Here is a 25,799-nt window from a genome sequence, read left to right as displayed (position 1 = left end):
AACCCTGTCTGTCCCACTCTTTACCATATACATAAACATCTTCACTACCAAACTTATTTTTGAACACTATTTCAAAATAAAAAGAGCCAATGTCACCGTTTGCAGATGACATGATACTATACATAAAGAATCCTAAAGAGGCTACCAGAAAACTACTAGAGCTAATGAATGAATTTGGTAGAGGAGCAGGATACAAAATTAATGCACAGAAATCTCTTGCATTGCTATACACTAATGATGAAAAATCTGAAAGAGAAATTAAGGAAACACTCCCATTTACCATTGCAACAAAAGAATAAAATACCTAGGAATAAACCTACCTAAGGAGACAAAAGACCTATATGCAGAAAACTATAAGACACTGATGAAAGAAATTAGAGATGATACGAACAGATGGAGACATATCCCATGTTCTTGGATTGGAAGAATCAACATTGTGAAAATGACTCTACTACCCAAAGCAATCTACAGATTCAATGCAATCCCTATCAAATTACCGATGGCATTTTTCACAGAACTACAACAAAAAACTGCACAATTTGTATGGAAACACAAAAGACCCCGAATAGCCAAAGCAATCTTGAGAAAAATGGAGCTGGAGGAATCAGGCTCCCTGACTTCAGCCTATACTACAAAGCTACAGTAATCAAGACAGTATGGTACTGGCAGAAAAACAGAAATATAGATCAATGGTACAGGATAGAGAGCCTAGAGATAAACCCACGCACCTATGGTCACCTTATCTTTGATAAAGGAGGGAAGAACATACAATGGAGGAAAGACAGTCTTTTCAATAAGTGGTGCTGGGAAAACTGGACAGCTACATGTAGAAGAGTGAAATTAGAACACTCCCTAACACCATAAACAAAAATAAACTCACAATGGATTAAAGACCTAAATGTAAGGCCAGACACTATAAAACTCTCAGAGGAAAACATAGGAAGAACACACTATGACATAAATCACAAGATCCTTTGTGACTCATCTCCTAGAGAAATGGAAATAAAAACAAAAATAAACAAATGGGACCTAATGAAACGTAAAAGCTTTTGCACAGCAAAGGAAACCATAAAAGAGACAAAAAGACAATGCTCAGAACAGGAGAAAATATTTGCAAACGAAGCAACTGACAAAGGATTAATCTCCAAAATATACAAGCAGCTCATGCAGCTCAATATCTAAAAAACAACCTAATCCAAAAATGGGCAGAAGACGTAAATAGACATTTCTCCAAAGAAGATATACAGACTGCCAACAAACACATGAAAAGATGCTCAGCATCACTAATCATTAAAGAAATGCGAATCAAAACTACAATGAGGTATCACCTCACACCAGTCAGAATGGCCATCATCAAAAAATCTACAAACAATAAATGCTGGAGAGGGTGTGGAGAAAAGGGAACCCTCTTGCACTGCTGGCGGGAATGTAAATTGATACAGCCACTATGGAGAACAGGATGGAGGTTCCTTAAAAAGCTAAAAATAGAACTACTATATGACCTAGCAATCCCACTACTGGGTATATACCCTGAAAAAACCATAATTCAAAAAGAGTCATGAATCACAATGTTCATTACAGCTCTATTTACAACAGCCAGGACATGGAAGCAATCTAAGTGTCCACTGACAGATGAATGGATAAAGAAGATGTGGCACATATATACAATGGAATATTACTCAGCCATGAAGAGAAACGAAATTGAGTTATTTGTAGTGAGGTGTATGGACCTAGAGTCTGTGTTACAGAGTGAAGAAAGTCAGAAAGAGAAAAACAAGTACTGTATGCTAACACATATATATAGACTCTAAAAATTTTTTTAAAAAATGGTTCTGATGAACCTAGGGGCAGGACAGGAAGAAAGATGGAGATGTAGAGAATAGACTTGAGGACACGGGAAGAGGGAATGGTAAGCTGGGACGAAGGGAGAGAGTAGCACTGATATATCTACACTACCAAATGTAAAATAGATAGCTAGTGGGAAGCAGCTGCATAACACAGGGAGAACAGCTCAGTGCTTTATGTCCACCTAGAGAGATGGGACAGGGAGGGTGGAAGGGAGATGCAAGAGGGAGGGGATATGGGGATATATGTATACGTATAGCTGATTCACTTTGTTATACAGCAGAAACTAACACAACATTGTAAAGCAATTATACTCCAATAGAGATGTTTAAAAAAAAAAGAACCAACGGACCAGGAGAATGTACCAACTAACAAGGCAAATAAAGTTAAACAAAGACTCCAGGAACTAAGAATTTTAATTAAGAAAAAGGAAAAGAGCCCCTGAAAAATATGAGGCAGAATCTTGGACACTGATGAAATACCAAGAATTTTAAAAACTATTATTATATTAAGAAATAGTCCTGTCTCTCTAAATTAAACCCCGCTAGGCCTCTGCAACTTGCTTAAAAGAACTCCATGTGGTAAGTCCAATTGATAGGTTGTATTTACCTTAACTGTATTCAAGGTCCACCTCCCGTCTCACAAACACAAAATATAAAGTTATGATACTTCTTGGTAACTAGAAAAGGTGCAGAGATTAACCTTTTAAATCCCTGCCTGTCCTTCTCTGAGTTTTTCTCAATTTATCCACTTTTTAAAGTGTAAGAGTTTCCTCCTGTTTAAAGTTTAACTAGTCTTGGTCCAGTTTGGAAGTGGAGTCATTCTACATAGGTTTGGAGTCAGACTACCTAGGTTTGAATCCCACCTTTGTCACTCAGTAGTTGGGTTACTTTAACCAGAACTCTGGGCAGCTGTATGCCTCTTTCCTCGCCTAGAAACTGGAGATAATAGTATTTCCCATGGGGTTACTGTGAAATTATGCACGTGAAGCAATTATCATGCTGCCTGGCACACAAGGAAATACTCAATAACTCATCTATGACCATGTTAGTGCCGAACTCTTCCTGACCCCAAGAGTTTACACTGACGAGTTAACCGCAGATCAAGGAAAAATCAAAGAGGAAGCATTATTTATGCAAAACCCCCTTTAAATGCGTTCAGCCAACAGAGAGAAAATTCCCAGAAAAAAAATGTGCTTATAGTCCACAGAGGGTTCTTTTCTTCATGCAGCTCTGTAAGTATAATTCATCCTGAATAATAATAAAGAAAGAAAACTAATGTATCTGGCTTTCAATTCTTCCTGGTTATCCTAAAGAAAGTCGGGTTTTGAGTTTTTTTCCCCCCAGCATTGTTTATAAAAACCCAAGTTAACAAGAAAGAAAGAGTCCCAAATGGCCCAAGTTATTTTTAATGCAGAAAGACTTATGTGAGTTATGTATTTACCCTCCTACAATCTTTCACAATCTCTCAAGAGATTTTATTCAAATATCTAAAAAGTCAAGTTGTTCTTTGCTCAACATTCATTCAGGAGATGAGAAACCTGTGCTATTTTTCTTTAAAAGTTATCTCATTGGTCTAGTCCAAGATCAACTTCATCCCTCATATACAAAAATACTTTCTCCAAGACACCCTTGAAAAGAGTAATGGATGGTTCCTTCCAGCTATTGGAAATAAAGAATATAAAACTCTCTTTACTGCTGTTCATCAACACCTCCTCCGCACAGAGGGTGAAAAACTGTATCCCAGTACCACTTCACACCTGGTTTTTCTTTGACAAAAAGTTAGAATCCACTTTTAACTCTTCAAATCTTTCTGGACTACAAAGATTTAATATGAATCATAGTTATAGGCATGAAATTGATTCCAAATTTTATTCCATTTTTTTATAGTCTTCAAATATGCAAACTGATGTCTGATTACAAAAGGTGGAAAAGCAGTTACCTTAACAAACATAATTGGAAAATTCACATTTAAAAGAGAAAGCAGTATAGATGGAATCTTAAATCATATAGTAAAGAAAGAAAAAAAAATTTTAATAACACTCTAGGCTACATTCCTGAATCTAGAAAAGCTAAAGTCTATTAGCATTAAATGTCTTTGGGTCATACAGAGTATTAAAGAAATGGCTATAGGGATTAGTCTTGAACAGCAGCTAAATCGGAAAGCACAATTTACTTCTTCGTAGTAGTGGGGAGGGGGAATCCAATCCTAATCATTACTAGGGGAAAGTTCAAGACAAACAGCTTTAAAGAAAAAAAAAAAGCACAATTAGTACATTGTCAATAACTCAAAACCTTACTTTAGATCTTCAGGATTAGTCTAAAACGTGACGTTTCAGAGCATAAATGTATTTACCGTTCCTATTAAGTTACACATTTCCTTGAACCAAATATTTTTCCAAAGAACCCATTCACACACACAAAAAAATTGGAAATAAAAATATCTACTCCTTTAAAAGTCCCTACAAAGTATATACAGAAACTTGTTTTCACATTTGTGATAATTTACAGAACTTGTTAGCAAAGCCTTATGAAACACAGCTGTCCCACCCTCTGCCCTCGCAAATGAAGCAACAAAATAAGAAATCGAGGCAAATTCTCAAACAGAAAAGGAAAACAAAATAAAGCACCCAAGGGAGAATCAATCTATGAAAAGAACAAAATTTAGTAACAGTCTAAAAACAAAAGAAATTCTAATCTACACTCGAAACTCTTACCCTTGACAGCACAGAACAGAATATCCTGCTTTACACATTTTGGAATTACAATTCCGAAACGCTAAATCCAAAAACAAAGCCGCCCGGGGGAAAATAACAATTGCGCAACAGATCAACAGCTCCAACTTTTCCCTTGGCCCCGGCGCGGCAAGGTTTGCACGCTATAAAGCACGAAAGGGCCAACTGAGGGCCGCCGTGACAGCCAACCGACCACTGTCACGGCGGCCGAGGCCAAGCTCGCCCCCCGGGAGGCACCACGCCGGGATCGAGAGGCCGGGGGCGCAGCCGCCTCTGACCCCAGAGTCCACTGCCCCGGCGCCACTTCCCGGCGTGTTGCACGGGGACAACTCCCGGTCTTCGAGCCCGAACCTTTCCCTCGGCTCCAGGGGCCGCGAGGGGGCGCGTGGGGCGGGGTTCGGTCGCTGTACATCGGGGCAGCCTAGCGCGCTGGGTACTTTATGACCTCCTCCCGCCCCCACCCTGGGGACTGGGCATTCTCGCCAAGCTGCCTAAGGGAGATCCCATGGATGGACCGATCGATTACTTTGCACAGAAGCACCCTCAGACGGCCCAGCGGAGTGAGGGCGCCGCAGCCCGCGCCCTCGGAGGTCATGGGCCGAGGGGCAGCGGCAGAGCGGGGACTCCGGCTCCCAGCCCAAAGGAGACCTCAGTTCCCCCGAGAGCGGCCCCGTGACTAGGCACATTTTTGCCGGTTCCGAGGCTGGGGAGCCGCACAGCCCCGGAAGGGCCGGGCCGCGCCGGCTCAGACCGCCAGCGTCCGCCCCCTCCTGCCCCGCTGCCTCCGGGCCGCTCAAATTCGGGAGGGGGCCCGGCCGGGGCTCCAACGGCCCGGGGCGTGGTTAGAGACGCCCTTCGCCCCACGCGCGAGGGCGTAGCCCCCCAGCACCAACACAGTCTCTCTCGGGGTCTGCGGGCGCGCTGTCAGTCCCACCACCCGGCCGCGTCCCCACACCCCTCGCAAGCCCTCTGGTCCCAGCTCCCCTCCCCCGGCCCCAGCGCAAGCGCAGCGGCTCTGGTGTGCGCGCGGCCGCAGCAGTCCCGGCTCAGGCCACAGACGGGAAGAGAGGCCAGCTGCGGCTGTCCCTCCCGGGCCGCGGCTCCCTCGCGCCCCCGCCCCCGTCCTGGCACCACCTGCTGGGACGGCAGTCCCGGCGGCGGCAGCTCCAAGTCCATCATGCTGAGCTAGGGACGGTGCTCTGAGGCTCCCCGACGGCGGCCCTGTCCCGGCTGCCGAGGCGCGGTGCGGACAGGGCGGTACTGGCGGCGGCGGCGGCGGCTGCTTCTCTAGGATCCTAGGAACTAGCTTCTCCGCGACTCGGCCCGACTCGCCGGCCGGGCTCCTGCCCGGCTCCGCCTCCCGACCCCCGAGGGCGGGGCAAGAGCCCAAGCCCTTCCTTCCCCCGCCGGCCGCGAGGTCTTAGCTTCCGAAAATCCCCCACCCCCGCTCCGGCTGACGCAAGAAGCTGGCGGTCCTGGGGCGGGAAAGGGCCGCGGGAGGGGGTAGCAGTGGGCGGCCGCGGGCGGGATGCCGGGAGGAGGGCTGCCTTAGGCCCCCGGTTCTCCGCTCTCAATTTACCCTTCCCGCAAATACAGCCAACGCTCTCCGCCCGCGGGATTAAGAGTTGTTTGCCGAAGGTCGCTGGGGTGCGGGTGCTTTGAAAGTTTAAACAGTTGGAACAAACACGCCTGGAGACCCCGTAAAGGCGCTGGTATCGGAGCTGCGCTTCCCTGATTTGGACTTGCAGAACCTTGCCCCGCTTTATCTCACCCCACCGCCCGAGAGTGGCGCCAGCCCCGGGGGCGGGGGCCGGAGGCTGGGACCCAGGCCGAGCGCACCGCGCGCCGCACTCTCTCCCCCGGCTCCCCTCCGGGGCTTGGGCCCGTTGGACTTGCCCGGGGTAAATGAGGACCGCGCGGGGAGTTCGTGCTCGCAGTCACCCTGAACGCCCTCCACTTACTCCCACGCCTTGCGCTCTCGTCAGGCTCTAGTCGCTGAAGGCAAATGAAGTCTCTTTTGCTCGGAGAGTGGTCGATGTTGCCCACCCGCAGCGTTCTTTTCCCGCCGGACCGTACACGCCACACCACAGATGGCGTCCTCTAACACCGTGCGATGCTACTACATGTCATAATCCTCAGAAGTTTTCTTTTCACGTACTCACAATATAATTTTTTAAATAAAAATCCAAAAGACCAAATTATAAAACTGCAGTGTGGCACCGTCCTGTGAAAACATGTACCTAGAAAAAAAATTAAAAGTTGTTCCTCAAAATATTAATGGTTGTAGGATCATGAATGATTTTTATTTTTCTCTTTGTTACTTTAAGTATGTTTTAATTCTACGATGAGTATGCATTACGTTCCACATTAAAAACAATTATTTAAAAATTAATCATTGCCCAGAGAAAACTTCAAGTACTTGAAAACAGGAATATTGTGAAATCTTATGATTTAAAAGAGAATAGATGGTTTGGTTTTGCTTTTTTCTCTTATGCAATAGCAATCTTTCTAACTCTTTAACAAGCCTGGTTTTCAGTTTCTAACTTCTTGGAATTATGCAAAACCAGGTGAAGTAGACAGTTCCTGGAACCGGTTTTACTATTTCATTCAAAAACCTGACGCCCCCCACCAAAAAAAAAGCCTGACTACAGCCGACCAATACCCCCAAAGCTGCACAGAACTTACTTTCTCTTGGTTGCATAATTTGACACTCCCAGGATTTATCTGTAAATTTACATGTTCGAATATTCCTTAAGGTAAGTGAAGCCCAAATTAATCGCTTGTAAATGAAGTAAGTTTCTTCAACTTGAATTAAACTCTTTCAGCTGTTATGTGGAAAGCCTACAAAATGATCTGCAGGCTAACAACAAGCTCAGGAGAAATGATTTACAATGAACTTGACATGAAACATGCGAAGACAAAATGAAATGACATTTGTGCGTCAAAGAAGGGCACAAGAGTATATTGTTAACAATTCAAGTTACTTATTAAAATTAGTACATCCGAGAAGGTAGACTGTGAGCCCAGGAGGCAGGAGATAACAAAGTCATATACGACATGGTTGCTGCCCTCCAGGAGTTTATAAAGTGTTTGGTATTTCCTTGTTAGGCAACAAATTTCCATGGAGTTTAGACTGAATGAAATAAACTCTACTTTTGCAAAACTGCAATTACTGGGAGTATATTATTTCAGGCACCTGCAGAGTATGTATTTTCAAGGGGAGGAGGACAATATGATAAGAGTCTGAACATGTTTAAGAAAAATAAAGGAGACAGCTAAGGAAAAGCTGTTCGGCATTGTATGGTGGTTCAGGATAAGAACAGTGAACCCCAGTCTCAGACCACCCACGTCAAGGAGGTTCCTGGTCTTTGCAGAATTCTGAAGTAAGATCATATTCATGTGAGAACCTAGGCCTTGCCCTCTAAACTTATATATTGTGCTATGAGGGCACAGACACTATGGATTGAGAAGTTCCAGGAGAATGCTGGCTTTTCTCTCTTATCCTGGTGCCATAGGAGTTCTTTTACTGTCAGGCTCTCCTTGCTATTTTATTTTTTCTCTCAACTAGTTTTACATTCTACTAACCCTTGTACATTTCCATTGCTGTCTGAGTTCTTTGCCATCTTTAGAAAGAGAACCTTCCATGTATGCTTGAGATAGGGCAGAATTGTAGTACTTTGCCCCAGAGTTCTCATGAAAAACAAGCATCATCAGGTAATCCTTCCAAGTATACAAAGTTTGGATAGTGATGCAGTGACCCATTTATTTCAGCTGCTTCTCCGTGATCTAATCTGCCAAATTTGCAAGGCCCAAGAAACTACCTACTATTTCAAACTCCTTCATCATCTTGAGGCTTCTTCCCTCTTCTTTTCACTTCCTTTTAATTGTACTCTATGTTTGAGCCAGAAAATATCCAAACTCCCTTGGAATTATCATTGAAATTCTAAATTTGTCCAGCTTACAATTTAAGCGTATCGGGTAGCTAGTTTCCACAGATGGCGCCCAGTGAACCCCCCTCCTGATATTGATGTGCTTGTGTAGTCCCCCCACATTGCAGCAAGGCTGGCCCTGAAACTTGCTGGAAGTGACACTATGCCAAGTCTCCACCTAAGCTTTTTTTTTTAATTAAAATCCTATTTTAATTACTTATTTTCTTGGCCATTTAATTATCACTTTTCTTCCACAAAAACTTTACTGTTGAACTCCAAATGTTTAACAGCTTTGAGTGAAACGAGGACCGTAATTCACTACTTCTGTAGGTTTTAGAAAGTTATTTACAAATGTCAGGAATACCACAAATTTGACATCAAGAATCATCAGAAACTTTAAAAATCTTCAGTTCAAAAGTTCATGTGGACCAATTTTAGTAGGTTCATAAAGTTACATCTTGCTACCTGGGTGCCATAATATATAAAAAAAAAACACCGTAGAAATACACAAACAAAATTTTCCTTCATATTATAAAAATTACCTGTCTACAATCCTTAAAAAGTTGTAATGCACAAGAACCACTGAGCTCCAACTACCTTTCTTAATTTTATCACCACATCCTCTATGCAAATCATATGCCCTGGTCAAATTAGTCTTTTCATTTTTTTCCAACTATATCTATGATTTCCTACCTCTATATGTTTGTTCACATAGGTTTCCCACCCAAAAGTCCTCCTTTCACTCTTTCTCTTGCAATCTCATGCCCACTTAAAGACCTGATTCAAATAAACCATTCTCTGTATAAAGATGTCCCTATCCTTCCCAACTGGAAACGATCTTCTACTATTTTTGGTGCCCTGTATCACTTACCATTGCCTGTCTATTCTATTTGTTACTTTTCCAATTAGATGTTAAGTTCTTTGGCATCTGTTGGCCACAACAGCTAGGTTGGTAAATACTTTATGCTATACTTGGCATTCTAGATGTTGAATGGGGATGAATATGATTTTCACTTTCTGGGAGTAGTGGCATAAGCAGTGAAAGAGGTTGCATGGACTCGGGGGTCAACATCCAATTCCAGTTCCTCTGTGTTACTTTGAAAAGAATCACCCCCTCTGACATCAGTGTTCTTAGCTCTAAAAAGAACGGGATGCACTAAGTAAACTTCTAAGGCTCATCTTGCTCTAAGATTGCTTTGCTTGGTAATTACTTCCTCTTCCTTTTTACAAATGAAAATGCACATTGATTGCTTATCCATAACCATGTTAAATTTAAAAAATACTTTACATGCAGCATTTTACATTTGACAGGAAATTATTGTTAGCAACTGAGAACAACTACACTGAAGAGATGTATTTAAAAACAGAAGTATCAGAAGAATTTCATTTTACTGTCATCTGTTCCAAGACCTCAAAGATGCTGGTTTAGAAAGGAATCAATGAAACATTTAAAATATATATTAAATACCTCTAGCTTAGGTTTGTTGACTTTGAAATATGACTGGAGAAAGAAGTATTCATCTAGCCCACTAATTTAAAGAAACATGAAATATTCTTTTGATATTTTCTCAAAATTTGTCATATGTGTCTTCAAAAAGAAAGATTAAATTTAATTTCTGTTAGATTATTATTCACTTTTATTCCTTTTCCAATTGGAATATATTTTAATTCATGTGTTCAAAAAATCAGGCAAGGAAATATAAAATTATGTTGATTTTTAAATAACATCTTAAGGTTTTGCCATATTTGAATTGCCTACTTCCATCCAAATTTAATTCTAAATCAGGGAAGTCATCTTAATTGCAATTAAATAGAATCTTAGGTCTTAATGAAAATAACGTTGAAGGTACGTTACCCAAATCACCTCAAATTCACAGAAATTAACATTTCAATGCATTTTGCTCTGAAATGAAATGAACAGTTGTATATCACAAAAGCCAGTTTTAACTCGTATAGTTTCCTGCTCATAGTAGAAACCTTGCTCTACAGGAACTGCAATGCAGTGAGTAAAGAGAAAAACCCAGAAGTTTAAAAGAGTGCTTTTTAATTATGTATGTTGATACCTACGTAAAAATATATGCATAGGAAAAAAAAAGCCTGAACCTATACGCTCCAAAACGTTAACCACAATTATTCCGATTAGTTAGATTACTGATGATTTTTATTTTTCTCATTTTTGCCTGCCTATATTTTCCTAAATAAACATATATTACTTTTATAGTAATAAGCAAAAAAAAAAAAAAGTGGCAGTGGGGTGTAGGGGTAAGGGAGGAACACCTGCTTTTCTCCCAAGACACTGGGTCCATCTCATTTTCATATTGAATTTTAACCACAAGCTTTACCAATCTTTCCATTCTGCATTTACTATAGTGGAACCTGGAGAACTTGACCACATCTTTAAGAGTAGTTGATGGTAAGGGTCTAAAGACCCTTTGCTCTTTCAATCTGCTGCTATATTTGCAAAGTTTCACTCAGCAGAATAGGAACCCCCAGATAAAGATGGAATTTTATGAGTACATAGAGACTAAGAACCACAGCTTCCTAGTGATATGCAAAGTTGCTCATACAGAATGTTGCTGTATGGGGACATTAAACAGAGTACAGAAAAACACTTACACCTAGAGCTGTGTCTCTAAGACCGGTTACCAAATATTAATAATGGATGTTGAATATCAGACACTTTTCACTTTCATCTTTGTACTTTTCTGCATTGTTCAAATTTTTACAGTATGCATTTTCAGAATTAGGGGGGAAATCCACTAAACTGTTTTCATTTTGGACAAACAAACGCAAAATGCAATGTCGGGATAGCAGAGCATCCTCATGGACAGTGCTTGCAAAGTCTTTAACATTCAGAGGCTAGAATGTGAAAAAGGGAAGTAAGATTTGCCAACATATTTCTTTCTGGCACAGACTCTCATTTTGACCTTTGAGTAATACTGGAATTAAAAGAACCTTTAGAGATCTTCTGGCCCAAAGATGGCAAGTAAGTTTTACTTTGGTTGCTAACACCGGTTGATTGGTAGTAACTGCCTACAATGATTTGCTGAGAAGAAATCAGAAGCAGCTTCCTAGTTTGGTAGAAGAGTTTCAGTGATTGATTAACAGTGTCTGCCATGGGCACAGACAGATAGGAGTGATTATAGTATCAGGTGTTTCCCCTTCCTGATCTAGTCCAACTCTCTACTTTTACATTTGAGGAAATTGAGGGGTGAAGTGGTTAAAAATGATCACAGAACGAGCTTTTGGCAGAGCCAGGTGTAGAATAACATTTCCTGACCCCTGGTAGTATGTTCTTCCAGCACAACAAATTGATTTGGACTTTTGAAGGCATGTCTAGCACTGGGCCAGACATAAAACATCAGGTATAAATTTTATTTACATGTCAGCACCTTATTTTTGGAAGAGATTTAATAACCCAGTTTATTAATGATAATAGTTATTTCATATATTTTATAAACATCCCCTACAAATCATGGCAATGTGACTAGGCCCAATATTATAAATCAAAAGACTGCAAAACAGGGCTTCCCTGGTGGGGCAGTGGTTGAGAGTCCGCCTGCCGATGCAGGGGACACAGGTTCGTACCCCAGTCCGGGAAGATCCCACATGCCGCGGAGCGGCTGGGCCCGTGAGCCATGGCCGCTGAGCCTGCGCGTCCGGAGGCTGTGCTCCACAACGGGAGAGGCCACGGCAGTGAAAGGCCTGCATACCGCAAACAAACAAATAAAAAGACTGCAAAACAATGAAATGAGTTGCTCATAGCTCAAGAAAATTATTTTATCTGAAACCGGCTGGATCTAAAGCCCAGGCTCTGTCTACTCTAGGTCAGGTCTCTGCAGAGTCCCTTGACTGTGCTGTATTTACTGAGAGTACTCACAGCAGAGCTCCCTGAAGATTACATTTTTCCACATTTTGTTCAATTAATTCCCCATAGATGGGATGATAAAGTCTTTTTCACTAGAGAGAAAGCTTGCAAACAAGTATGAGAACAGGATTTCTACATTTAAGAACCTCAAAGTGAAGTGTAAGGAGAAACTAAATGGGCTATTTGCAACTTCAGCCTCTCCACCTAATGACAAGGTTCTAATATTTCTGTTTTAATGAAAAGGTCTAAGAACAAGACTATAAGCTATTGTAACCCTTGTACTTCTTCCAATACATTAAATTTCTCTGGTTGTATGCTTCTAAAAAGCCTAACATGCAGGTAACTTTAACGTCAGTTTAGAGCCATCTCTCCTCATAAGATTCAGGTACCAGTTCATCACATTTTCTTTCTCCTGGTGAAAAATAGATTATTTCAGTCTTTGGAGTTCATAAACTTTCAAAAGTCTGTGATGGTAAATGTACAAATTCACTTGCCTTTTTGAGTTTTGACTATGGGCCATGCACTTTATATGGATTATCCATTTAATTCTCTCAGGAGACCAATGACATAGGTATATTATTACCCCCTTGAGAAATGAGGAAAATGATGCTTAGAGAGGCTAGCTAATTTTATCTATGCTCAAGCAGTTAGCAAGTAGCTGAGCAGGTCACTCTGGATTTAAAGTTCTTAAGCATGAAGATTTGCTGTCTCCCATGGATGTTTAAAAAAAATGGCAAGGGTTAATTAGGGAATTTGGGAAGAAATGTTTTCTGAAATGTTTTGCCAAAAATTATCCAAGTAATTCACTCATTTAAAACATAACAGTTGGGGCTTCCCTGGTGGCACAGTGGTTGAGAGTCCGCCTGCCGATGCAGGGGACACGGGTTCGTGCCCCGGTTCGGGAAGATCCCACATGCCGTGGAGCGGCTGGGTCGGTGAGCCATGGCCGCTGAGCCTGCGCGTCCGGAGCCTGCGCTCTGCAACGGGAGAGGCCACAACAGTGAGAGGCCCGCGTACTGCAAAATAAATAAATAAATAACAGTTGATGAAGTGTACCATGCTGGGCGTTAGAGGGAAGACCAAGATGAGTTAAACTTGGATCCTGCTCTCAAAGTCCTTATAGTCCTGTAATAAAACATTACAATTGACCATAGCCAAGAAGTGGTGAATGCCACAGGGCCGACAGTCAATCTGCCGAACTTAACAGCAGACGGTCACAGTTGTCTCTTCAGTTTTAAAGAAAATTGACACAATGATTTTTGTAAAACAGCTTTATTGAGGAATAATTGACATGTAAAATATGGCATATATTTAAATATACAATTTGATAAGTTTTGATATATATGTGTGAAGCCATCAACACAATCAAGATAATGAACCCATCTATCATCCCCCCAAATTTGCTTGTGCCTCATTTAACTCCTGTTTCTCCTTGTCCGCCAACCCATCCCCAGGCAACCTCTGATCTACTTTCTGTAACTATTAATTAGTTTGCATGTTCTAGAATATTATAAATGGACTGAGACGATATGTACTCTTTTTTTAATCTGGCTTCTTTCGCTCTGCATAACTGAGATTCATATATGTTGTTGCATGTAACAATAGCTAATTCCTTTTTATTGTAGAGTAGTATTCATCGTGGGGATATACCACAATTTGTTTATCCATTCACATGTTGATAGATATTGGGTTGTTTCCATTTTTTAAGTTACTAAGCCTTCATGTATAAGTCTTTGTATGGATATACATTTCATTTCTTCTGGGTAAATATCTAGGAGTAGAATAGCTGGGTCATATGGTAGGAGTATGATTAACTTTATAAGAATCTGCCAGGCCTTTTTCAGTCCCACCAGCATTTTATACCATTTTACAGTCCCACCAGCAAACTATTAGAGTTTCAGTTCCTCCACATCCTTTCCAAGACTACTTGGTATAGTCATTCTAATATATATATATATATATATATATAAAATCACTGTGGTTTTATTTTTCATTTAATTCACATCTCCTAATGACTAAAGATGCTGACTATCTTTACATGGCACAGCAATTTTAATGTGTAATATAATGTTTTTTATATGTTGACCGAGAGGAAGGGATACACCCCTACAGTATGCTTCATTGTTAGTAACTTTGCTGTCAGATAAATCAAAGAGTTATGGTAAGAAAATATCATTAACTATTGATTTAAATGACATTAAAAAATCCAGAAAATATAGAATATGCATCTTAATGCAAATTTGAGTTATTAAAAAATAAGCTACAGAATACTAAGATTTTACTTTCACCTGGTGCCTGAGAATTTCTTCCACTCACCATGCATTGATGGACCCACTCGTGGTTCCTGAACTGCACTGAGAAGCAACAAGTATTATCAGTTTCTTTTTCCTCCTTGACTCCTCTCCTTTTGAAACCCTACTTGTTACCATGAACGATTTTAACCAAATTGGTTAAAATCATCTATTAACCATCCTGAAAAGGCACTGCAGTTTCATTATTTAGGGGTCCTAAACACCAAATAAATAGATATTTTGTGACAATACTGACTTTTAAAATAGAGGAAGTTTTTCTGCACACTATAGACTTCTCCTTAAAGGAACATTACAAAGACATTTTTTACTAAAGTTTGCCTATTCTAGTCTCTTGGGGAAGTAAGACTGTATAGTCAGCAGCAAGAAATATGTCCTTTCAATTTCAATTGTCCACTCAAGGAAGAAGGACATATAATATCAACATTTAATCTCCTTATAATCAATTCAATAAAAAAATCATTGTGTGTACTGTGAGGTGCCCCATGCGAGACTTGCACTGACTGAGAACATACTATGAGGCTCTACTTCCAGACACCTTATATGTGTTATTACTAATCTTTACAACAACCACTTTACAGAACTCAATCTGGTACAGTAACTTGGCCGAGCCACACAGTTCCATGATTCAGTAACTTGGCTAAGTTTCCACAGCAGAGTTCAGGTGAAATCCTAGGTTATTTTTACTTATTTATTTTGTGACCGCTCCTCGCGGCATGTGGGAACTTAGCTCCCCTACCAGAGTTCGAACGCATGTCCCCAGCATAGGAAGCATGGAGTTCTGACCACTGGACTGCCAGAGAATTCCTTGAAATCCTAGGTTTAACTCATTCCAAAACCTTTGTTCTTTTCACTGAGCCAAGCTAGTCCCAAGATACCACCCAATTCTTTGTGAATAATTAAACAGTGTAGGGACTGTGAGCTATACTATAATTTTTGCCATGGACCTCATTTAAGTGTATGACATACTTTGAAGGGTGAACCATAATTTTATGCTACTGGGATATAATAAAGCCATAATTTTCACATTGAAATTCAATTTAAGATTTCCATGTATTTGTTTTCCTTTCTTGATTTCTGCTTACCAACTCTCTATTATTGATCTAAATCTGTAAATACATAAAAAGGAAATTATAAGGGCCCCTAGAAACCTGTATTTGATTGCTAGTGGCTCATAGGTGGATATGAAGAACATCGCTCTAAGGAATATGATTCAGATTTTATGGTTTGATACCATGGCCCAAGGTCTTCAAAGCCAACTGCCAATCAGTGTCAGATTCGATCATGGGACTGTATCAAAATTCTCTCTTTTACTACAGATCACCTTCATGATTGCAATAGTCTCTATTTTGTTTTGAGTGAGTTATGCATTAGTCCAGGGGTCCCCAACCCCCAGGTCGTGGGCTGATACCGGTCCATGGCCTGTTAGGAGCCGGGCTGCACAGCAGGAGGTGAGCACCAGGCAAGCGAGCAAAGTTTCATCTGTATTTACAGCTGCTTCCCATCGCTCGCATTACTGCCTGAGCTCCTCCTCCTGTCAGCATTATGGTGAGTTGTGTAATTATTTCATTATATATTACAATGTAATAATAATAGAAATGAAGCGCACAATAAATGTTATGAGCTTGAATCATCCTGAAACCATCCCCTCACCCTGGTCCATGGAGAAATTTTCTTCCACGAAACCAGTCCTTGGTGCCAAAAAGGTTGGGTACTGCTGCATTAGTCACTCACTATAGAGTGAATGTCTTACTTCTCAGAAGGCTTAAGTTGAGAAGTGTAGTTATGAGGAAGAGATTGATATCAACGTGGCTAACAGAAGAAAAATCAGATACCACTTAATAAACGTAATAATAATATAAAAATATTGTAGGATCATTAAAAATATAGTAGATTTGATATGGGTATTTAAAAGATGTAGAGCAAAAAGTTCAAAAAAATGAAAGATAAGGCTATAGGAAAGTTCAAGGATAAAAAGGTAAAGGAATATAATGGGGAAAAAAGTAACTTTATTTAAACATTGATCATTTTAATGCAGAGTACTGTAATGATCGAAACTAACAATGACCCAGTGTAATTTCATGGTCTTCATGAACTGGCGTTAAGGTACCCAGAAGTACATTGTGTTTACCATTATAGAGTGCTTTTCTCTAAGAAATTCTCTGTGAAGCAGCAGAGGATTTAACAATCAAATAACAATCATGCACTCTTTTTTTAAAAAATAAATTTATTTTTATTTATTTATTTATTTTTGGCTGTATTGGGTCTTTGTTGCTGTCCGCAGGCTTTCTCTAGTTGCAGCGAGTGGGGGCTAGTCTTCGTTGCGGTGCGCGGGCTTATCGCGGTGGCTTCTTTTTTTGCGGAGCATGGGCTCTAGGCATACAGGCTTCAGTAGTTGTAGCACGTGGGCTCAGTAGTTGTGGCTCTTGGGCTCTAGAGGGCAGGCTCAGTAGTTGTGGTGCACGGCCTTAGTTGCTCCGCAGCATGTGGGATCTTCCTGGACCAGGGCTTGAACCCATGTCCCCTGCACTGGCAGGCGGATTCTTAACCACTGCGCCACCAGGGAAGCTCTACTCTTTTTTTTTTTTAATTGAAGATAGTTGATGTACAATATTATATAAGTTACAGGTGTACAATATAGTGATTCACAATTTTTAAAGGTTATACTCCATAAATATAGTTATTATAGTTATAAAATATTGGCTATGTTCCTCATGCTGTACAATATACCTTGTAGTTTATTTTATACATAATAGTTCGTACCCAATCCCCTATCCCTATCTAGCCCCTCCCTCTTCCCTCTCCCCACTGGCAACCACTAGTTTGTTCTCTATACCTATGAGTCTGCTTCCTTTTATTTTGCTATATTCACTAGTTTGTTGTATTTTTCAGATTCTACATATAAGTGATATCATACAGTATTTGTCTTGCTCTGACTTATTTCACTTAGCATAATACCCTCCAACTCCATCCATGTTGCTGCAAATGGCAAAATTTCATTCTTTATTGTGGCTGAGTAGTATTCCATTGTGTATATATATATATATATATATATATATATATATATATATGCGCCACATCTTCTTTAACAATCATATGTTCTGAAAGCATTAGTACAAATTACACTTTCTCTAGCCTATATTTTGACAAATCCTGCTGGGTACTATGACACAGAGAATATAAGCACTAGAGACAGATAGATCTGAGTTTGCTTACTTCCTAGCTGTGTGATCCTGGGAAAGTTGATTTATTCACTGAATCCATTTCCTCATTTGTGAAATGAAGGTTGTTGTGAGGTTAACTGGCATAACGTATATAAAGTTACTTGTGAAGATGAAGCAGTTAGATCCTCTGAAATGATAACCCCAAACCAAAAAATTAGGATGTGAAAAGCATTAAAGTAATAATAGACTACTGCCAATTCATAAATATAAACTGTTTACTTCTTCTCATAAACGCTTGATATTTGGCATAATGAAAAGAACAACTGGTCTGAACTTGGAAGACCTAGAGATTCTTCAAAATGAAAATAAAGGGATTGGCTTAGACATAAGCTCCTCAGGGCCAGAGACTTTGTTATTTTGTTTTATCCCTATTGCTTTTTATTTAACTTGATATGGGAGACTCTTGATAAATATTTGTTAAATGAATAAATGATTGCATGAATAGACTTGTTGATTTCTAAATTTTCTTCCAACATCAACACCCTGCTTTTATAAGAAGATGACAGGAAAGAGACTGCATTGTATAAACATTTTTGTTGTGTTGTATTAGGGCACATGCATTAAAAATATCAACTGCTGGTTTGGCTAAGACCTTGGTATTTATATTGTAATAGGGAGGCTGTGTATGTCATTTTGTACATTTTTTGCTAATAGATACTTATTCATTTTCTACTCATTAAGGAATTTTCTGAGTCAAAGGAACATGATCTTGAGGGAGACTGTAACATGAGGTTTGCTTTATTGTGATGAGGGAATGTCAGATTCCGAATAGAAAATATTTTAAATAATTTTTAATAATGGCAGTGGAAAATAAGGAATAATTCTTAATGTCCTCTGCAACTCTTTATGTTTGTAATTTAGGAGCCACTGCTGGCTGAATTCTCTGGTACTACTGCCAAGAATTTGAAGACTGCATAAACATTTTCATTTGCTGAAATGTTAATGTCTTGATTTCAAAACCACATAATACTTAGTCCATTAGAGCTAATGATCCCTACCATTCACTTTTACATTGCTACCTAACTCAGAAATATTTTACAGTCCCAATTCTACATATGGGATTGAATGTGCTATTTAAGCCCAGTGGCTCACTGTGAGCCTGCAGAAGGAGATCAATATTGATCTCAGCTGCTTATCTTTGGTCTAAGTGGATTTGGCACTGTCACAACTGCATGATTTCAGGGACTCAGAAAATAATGCTTTCACTGCCTACTACATACTTTTTAAAAAGTTTCCTACTTGCTTCTCAATGACTAAATTGTTGGCACTGGTTTTCTCTGAGTGGTAAATTTAGGAGTAGGGGAATGTTTACTTCCTACCTTATGTATTTCTAATTGTTTGATTTTTTTTAACAAGCACTATTTATATATTAATATTTGAATAAGTAACATATGCTCATAACTCAAATATTTAAAAACTATAAAAGGTAAAATCTCTCTTCCTTCCCTATCTCACATTCATTAGATCTCCTCCTTTTTTCTCTTCCCAATCCACTGTTACTGGTTTCTTGGATATTATTTCAGAATAGTTTATGTATACACAAGCAAATACTTATACATATATATTTTTCTTTTTATCACACAAAATGTAGCAGATAGATAGTGCATACTGCTATGCATCTTGCATTTTTCATTAAATCTACCTTAGAGATTTTCCCATGTTGGTACAATATATAGCACATCCTCACTATCTTCCTTTTTTAATTTCTGTCTTTTTTATGGCTGTATAATATTCCATTAGTATATATAAGTGCATCATGATTTATTTCACAGGTTTTGTATTGATGGTCATTGGATTGTTTCCAACCTTGCTATTACAAGTAATGCTTTAATGAATAACCTGTACCTAGGTCATTTTATGTGTCAAATCTATTCATAGGATATATTCAATTAGAAGGGATTGTTGGGTCAAAGGGTATGTGCATTCATAAGATTGATTGATCTTGCCAAATTAACCTCTATGGACTTATTCCAATTTACAATCATACAAAGATAATCAAACTTTTAGATTTTTGAAAATCTGATATGTGAAAAATGATATATCAGCATAGCTTTAATTTGCATTTCTTATGTGAATATCTTTTCATATATTTATGGAATTTTCCATGAGTTGTTATGATATTGAGATTTATAATAAGAAATATATATTTGGTTTTCTGGCACAGAGCTCCAAAAACCCTTGGAATTTCCTAAGTGATGAGAGCAGTAAAGGTGTCTCATGTTAACTTTTGGAAAGCACCTCAGGTTGAGGGCTGGTTGACAGGGGAGCCAACGATGTGATTAGAGGGTTGGAACTTTCAGTCCCACCACCACCTCTCCACCTCCAGAGAGGGGAGATGGGCTGGAGATTAAGTTCAATCACCAAAGGCCAATAATTTAATCAATTATGCCTGTGTAACAAAGCCTTCTTACAAACCCAAAGGAAGAGGTTCAGAGATCTTTTTGGGGTGGTGACACATGGAGATTTAGGGAGAGTAGCGAGCCCAGAGAGGGTTTGGAAGCTCCTTAACCTTTCCGCATACCTTGCCCTATGCATCTCTTCCATCTGGTCGTTCCTGAGTTATATACTTTTATAATAAACCGGTAATCCAGTAAGTAAAACATTTCTCTGAATTCTGTAAGCCGCTCTAGCAAATGAATCAAAACCAAAGAGGGGTGTCATTGGAAACTCCAATCTATAGCCCTTCTTTAGAAGTACAAGTGACAACCTGGACTTGCTACTGATCTTTGAAGTGGAGGGTGGGCATTCTTGGACTGAACCCTTAACCTGTGTGATCTAATGGTATCTCTGGGTAGATAGTGTCAGAACTGAGTTGAATTGTAGGATAGCCAGCTTGTTGGCATGGCAAAACTCCCCCCACCCCACACCAGAACTCTTTAGTTGTTTATTCATTTCCATTACCCATTTTTCTATCGAGTTGTCAAAAAAAATTTGTTTTGGTCTTATTTATTTATAATAGTGCTTTGTATCGATATATAAGGGATATTTGTACTTTGTAATATAAGTTGAAAATACTTTTTCCTGGTTTGTCATTTATCTTTTCAGTTTAATTATATCTATAGATCTATATAGATCTATATCAGATCTATATAGATATATATATCACCATGTATATATATATATATATATATATCGCCACACAGATATTTTTTCATTTTTACATAACTGAATTTATCAATTTTCAAATGGCTTCTGGATTTTGAGTCACATTTATAAAGACCTTCCAAGGTTATAAAGAAATTCTTCCATAATTTTCTTCTAGTAATTTTAGTATTTTTTTACATTGAAATATACGATTTCTTTGTAATTTATTACACAGTGTGAAGTATGGATCCAGTTTTATTCCAGATGGCTATCCAGTTATACCAACACCATTTATTGAAAAGTTACTCTTTTCTCTGATGATTTGCAATGTCACCTTTTTTTTTTTTAATTTTATTTTTGGCTGCATTGGGTTTCATTGCTGCGCGCTGGCTTTCTCTAGCTGTGGTGAGTGGGGGCTACTCTTCGTTGCGGTGTGCAGGTTTCTCATAGTGGTGGCTTTTCTTGTTGAAGAGTACAGGCTCTAGGCACATGGGCTCAGTAGCTGTGGCTCGCGGGCTCTAGAGTGCAGGCTCAGTAGTGGTGCAAGGGCTTAGTTGCTCCATGGTATGTGGGATCTTCCCGGACCAGGGCTTGAACCCATGTCCCCTGCAATGGCAGGTGGATTCTTAACAACTGCACCACCAGGGAAGCCCCGCAATGTCACCTTTATCATATATTAATTCCTTTATCTACTTGGGTCTGTATCAGAACATTCTCATTGGTTCCATTCATCTGTATGTTTATTTATGGACTAGTCCCACATTGTTTTAATTACTGAAGCTCTGTACTGTGTTTTAATATCTGGCAAGGCTAACCATACTACCTTTTCTCACACACAGATGTACGTATTTCTCTTCTTTTCAGAATTTTCCTGGCTATTCTACCCTTGTCTCCAATATAAATTGGAGGATTAGCTTGTCAACTTCAAAAGGAAAAAAATCAGTATTTTTATTGGAATTGTGTTAAAATTTTAAATTAACTTTGAGATAAGTGACATTTTAACACTTTTTAATTTTCCTATCCAGTTATGTCTTCTACCTGTTAAAATCTATTTTGGGTCTTCTTTTTTTCCTTTTAACTTTTCTACATATAGGTCTTGTGCATAGTTGTTAAATTTATTCCTAGGTATTTTCTCTTTCTCGTTGCTACTTTAAATAAGATCTTTCATCCTTCTATCTTCTAATAGGTTATTGTTTGTGTATATATGAGATCAACTAATTTTGCATCCTTCTAATTTACTGAATTCTTTTTTTTTTTTTAAGTCTTTATTGAATTTCTTGTTTTATGTTCTGGTTTTTTGGGCTGTGAGGCATGTGGGATCTTAGCTCCCTGACCAGAGATCAAACCCACAACCCCTGCATTGGAAGGTGAAGTCTTAACCATTGGACTGACAGGGAAGTCCCCCTCTTATTGTTTTTTTGGTTTTGTTTTTTTTTTTGTGGTTTTTTGAATTTTATTTTTTTTTATACAGCAGGTTCTTATTAGTTATCTATTTTATACATATTAGTGTATACATGTCAATCCCAATCTCCCAATTCATCCCACCACCACCCACCCCCCGCCGCTTTCCCCCCTTGGTGTCCATACGTTTGTTCTCTACATTTGTGTATCTATTTCTGCCCTGCAAACACTTTCTTATTGTTTATAGTGATTTTTCTTGGGCTTATAGAGATAAAATCTTATCATCTGTACATAGTGACTATTTTTTCTTCCTTTCCCATTTTTATACTTGAAGTCTTTATCATGTCTGATTACGATTGCTAGTATCTTCAGTAAAATTTTAACTAATAATGGTGATAGCAAAGCACTCCTGTTTTATTCCTGCCTCTAGCATTTCCCTGTCAAGCAGCATGCTGGTTTGGGGGGATGATACAGATGTATTTTATCACATTAAAGAAGTATTCATCTGTTCCTATTTTGAGTGCTTTTTATCAAGTTGTTGAAACCATGAGCATTTTAATAAACGCCAACTACAGCAAAGTTATCCTTCTGACCTAACTGTCTTCCAACCTCCAATCTCTTGCTGATGTCTCCCATTGGCTGGTCATAATAGAAGACAGAAACGAAGGGAGTCCTAAGTGTCAGCTTCCCAGAGTACAGAGCATGGTAGAGAAGAAGGATAGAGGGTAGATCTGGAAGAGCAGACAGGGTATATCCCATACAGAAGCCAAAAACAGATAACAAAACAAAAACAAAAGATTAATTTCACTCTCTTCATTAATTGAAAACAAAAAGATTATTATAGGTGGCTAAAGCAATTCTCTTGAAGCTAGTAGCATTACCTTTGTTTATTAAAAAAGTAAAAGAAAAGTGTTGGGTCTCAGTCTTAGGCATTTTAACACAGAAAGTTGCTGGTACTAACCTTTTCTAGGTCTAATGTTAGCAGGCCCAGGGATTGCATTTCCCAGTCAGGATTGAGCTTCTTGAATGTAGTTTCCCTCTATATCTAGTACCTTATTTTTAAAACCTTGCCACTCCTTCCCCAGATCTAAAAATAATGTTCTAGTGTGATGGATATTAGATGGGTCAGTTGTCAGCACCGGAACCAGACACTGTATCTTCTGGGAAGGACCCAGCAGAACATGCCCTTTCTACCAGCACCTTGGCCAGGCTCCAGGGGTATTCCGTTCAGGCCTACCTCACATGCCCCTGCACATCAACAGGCCTGGCACTGGGGGCAGAGATTTCACCTGACTGTACCACATGATGCCCTCTCTGATGGACTTGCTTCCCTTCTGCCAGACATCTGGAAACTGTTCCAAATTCTGCAGCAATCCCGACCTCCTGCTGCAAAGGCTGCATATTCGGGAGACATTGTGGGTCAGAGGGTTGCCAGATAAAATACAAGATGCCCAGTTAAATTTGAATTTCAGATAAACAATGAATAATTTTTAGTATATCATGAATATTGCAAGGGACATCCTTATACTAAATTATAAAAAACATATTTTTTTATGTGAAATTCAGACTCAACTGGGTGCCCAATTTTTCTCCGCTAAATCTGGCAACCCTTATCACAAATAATCCTTCACTATGCTTCCCATCCCCTCCCCCAATTTCAAAATCCCTCCACTGGCATCAGGTTCACTAAAGTGTTAAGACAACCTGAGAGGGGTATTAATTACACAGGTCATAGTTAGGATTCACTTTTGAGGCCTTGGCCTCTGACTTTAACTCCCATTAACAGTGACGAGTTTTTCTGATCAGTAAATTTGTAAATGTTATTTCGGCACTAAGAGAGACATTTCAGTGGTGGTGGAGAACAAGTGTGGGGCATGAAAAGAGTAGATCTCAGCAGGTGTGTGTAGGAATAGGGACGGGGGCAGGGGTGTCCAGGCATAGCTTAAGGGAATGCCCACAGGAAAGAGAATGTTGAAGTGAACGTGTACCATCTGACAATTTTGCCTGACTGGGATCCTTGCATTATTCCTTTCTTGCTCCCCCCTCTCCTTCTCGTCTCATCCCCACACACTCATCCCCAGGTGCAGGGCATGAGCTAGAGGCTGCATCCCAGCAGAACAGAAAGCAGGAGGCCTGGTAAAGGAAACAGCTACCAAGCAACCAAGGGCTGGGGGCAAAATAGGCCAGGAGGAGAAGTAAAACCAAGAAATATTTAAAAATTAGATGCCTGACATTTAAGGAAAAAGTCCAAAGTTAGCCAAGAATAACTGCCTACTGCAGGATTCAAAACCTCTGAATGACAAAACTTCTGAAAGAGGAAGCGATGGTAGCACGGGGCACCCTGCTGACCCTTCTCCCTGCCTGACCACTTCTCCATTCCACCCTCCACACAGCCACATGGAGCACAGACAAGACAGAGCGGCCCTCTCCTAGCAGGCTCTGTGAACTGCATGGCTGAGGCAGACCCAGTGGCCCTCTCTAGGAAGTCAATAAAGCAGACCACAGCCTTATTTTCTGAGACTGACTCAATCCACCTGGCTTTCCCAAATGCAGTTGGCCCAAGAGGCTAAGAGTTCAGTCAGCCATGAGGCAGACACAACCTTACCTCACATGGCTGCTTCCACGTGGCATCCAAGTTCATGCCTGGATACTGACCGTTCAGGGGAGCGAGCCGGGGTTAAACTGTGCCGTGTAAGTTTGTGTTGCTGTCATTTCTCCACCTGGGGTTTTCGAGCTGTACCAAGCAGCCGTGGGGCCTTTGCTGTCAGGGCTTGCGCAAATCTGACTTGCCCAGAGAATCAGAAGAGTTTGGGGCTCCCAAGCAAGGAGAGTGGTCAACTCGTCCTGGTTTGTCCAGGACTTTCCCAGTTTGAGCACTGCAAGTCTCACACTCCAGGAAACCCTTCGGTCCCAGGTAAAATGTGGTCATTCCACAATCAAGACACCAAAGCTTTGGCACCTGTATATCAGTTTCTACGGCTGTAAAATGCTGGGATCGGCCAACACAGCTTCTAACGTTCCTGCTGCATCTAATAGTCTATGATTCACCCTCACGCTCCTGACCTTACCCACCAGCTCCAAACCAAATTCACTTGATCCAAGCCCCGAGCTCACATAATCTGATGATAAACTAATCATCAGTGTGTTAACAGGGGAAGTTGAGAGGAGTTTAACAATGGTTCTAGGAGGAAGGCATGTGGTCACAGGTGAGTGGTTCCAGCGGTGGGAGTTCAGCTGGGGAGATGGGGTGTATGCCTCTGTGCCATCCTGAGAGGAAGATACATTTAGGCAGGCAGGTTGGGAGGCAGCCAGCCTGACAGAGCTGGTTTGATGGGCTGGTTTCAGCTTCACAGCAAAAACAATAGCCACAGGCAGGGCAGTCTTGTCTGGCTCCAGCCAACTTTC

General features: G+C 40.1%; 1 protein-coding gene across 8 annotated transcripts in view; it reads right to left on the bottom strand.

The window, feature by feature from the left end:
- NFE2L2 (NFE2 like bZIP transcription factor 2) overlaps window positions 1-25,799 on the bottom strand; it is a 183,534-nt gene that overhangs the window by 29,106 nt on the left and 128,629 nt on the right. For 2 of the 8 annotated variants that reach the window (XM_030851139.3, XM_030851147.3), the window contains exon 1: window positions 5,714-5,939. The exons of 3 other annotated variants lie outside the window; for them this stretch is intronic. Coding sequence is in view for 1 of the 5 variants with exons in the window: in XM_030851147.3 (XP_030707007.1) it covers window positions 5,714-5,758 (45 nt within the window). In the remaining 4 variants the exon portion in view is untranslated. Of the gene's footprint in view, window positions 1-4,561; window positions 4,855-5,713; window positions 5,940-6,540; window positions 6,695-25,799 lie in introns of those variants that run through there. 3 more of the 8 variants (XM_060302226.2, XM_060302227.2, XM_030851160.3) reach the window with 2 other exon arrangements.

This window comes from Globicephala melas, chromosome 7 (genome assembly GCF_963455315.2).
Source record: "Globicephala melas chromosome 7, mGloMel1.2, whole genome shotgun sequence".
NCBI classification, from domain to species: Eukaryota; Metazoa; Chordata; class Mammalia; order Artiodactyla; family Delphinidae; genus Globicephala; species Globicephala melas.
This window is presented reverse-complemented; position numbering and strand designations above follow the sequence as displayed.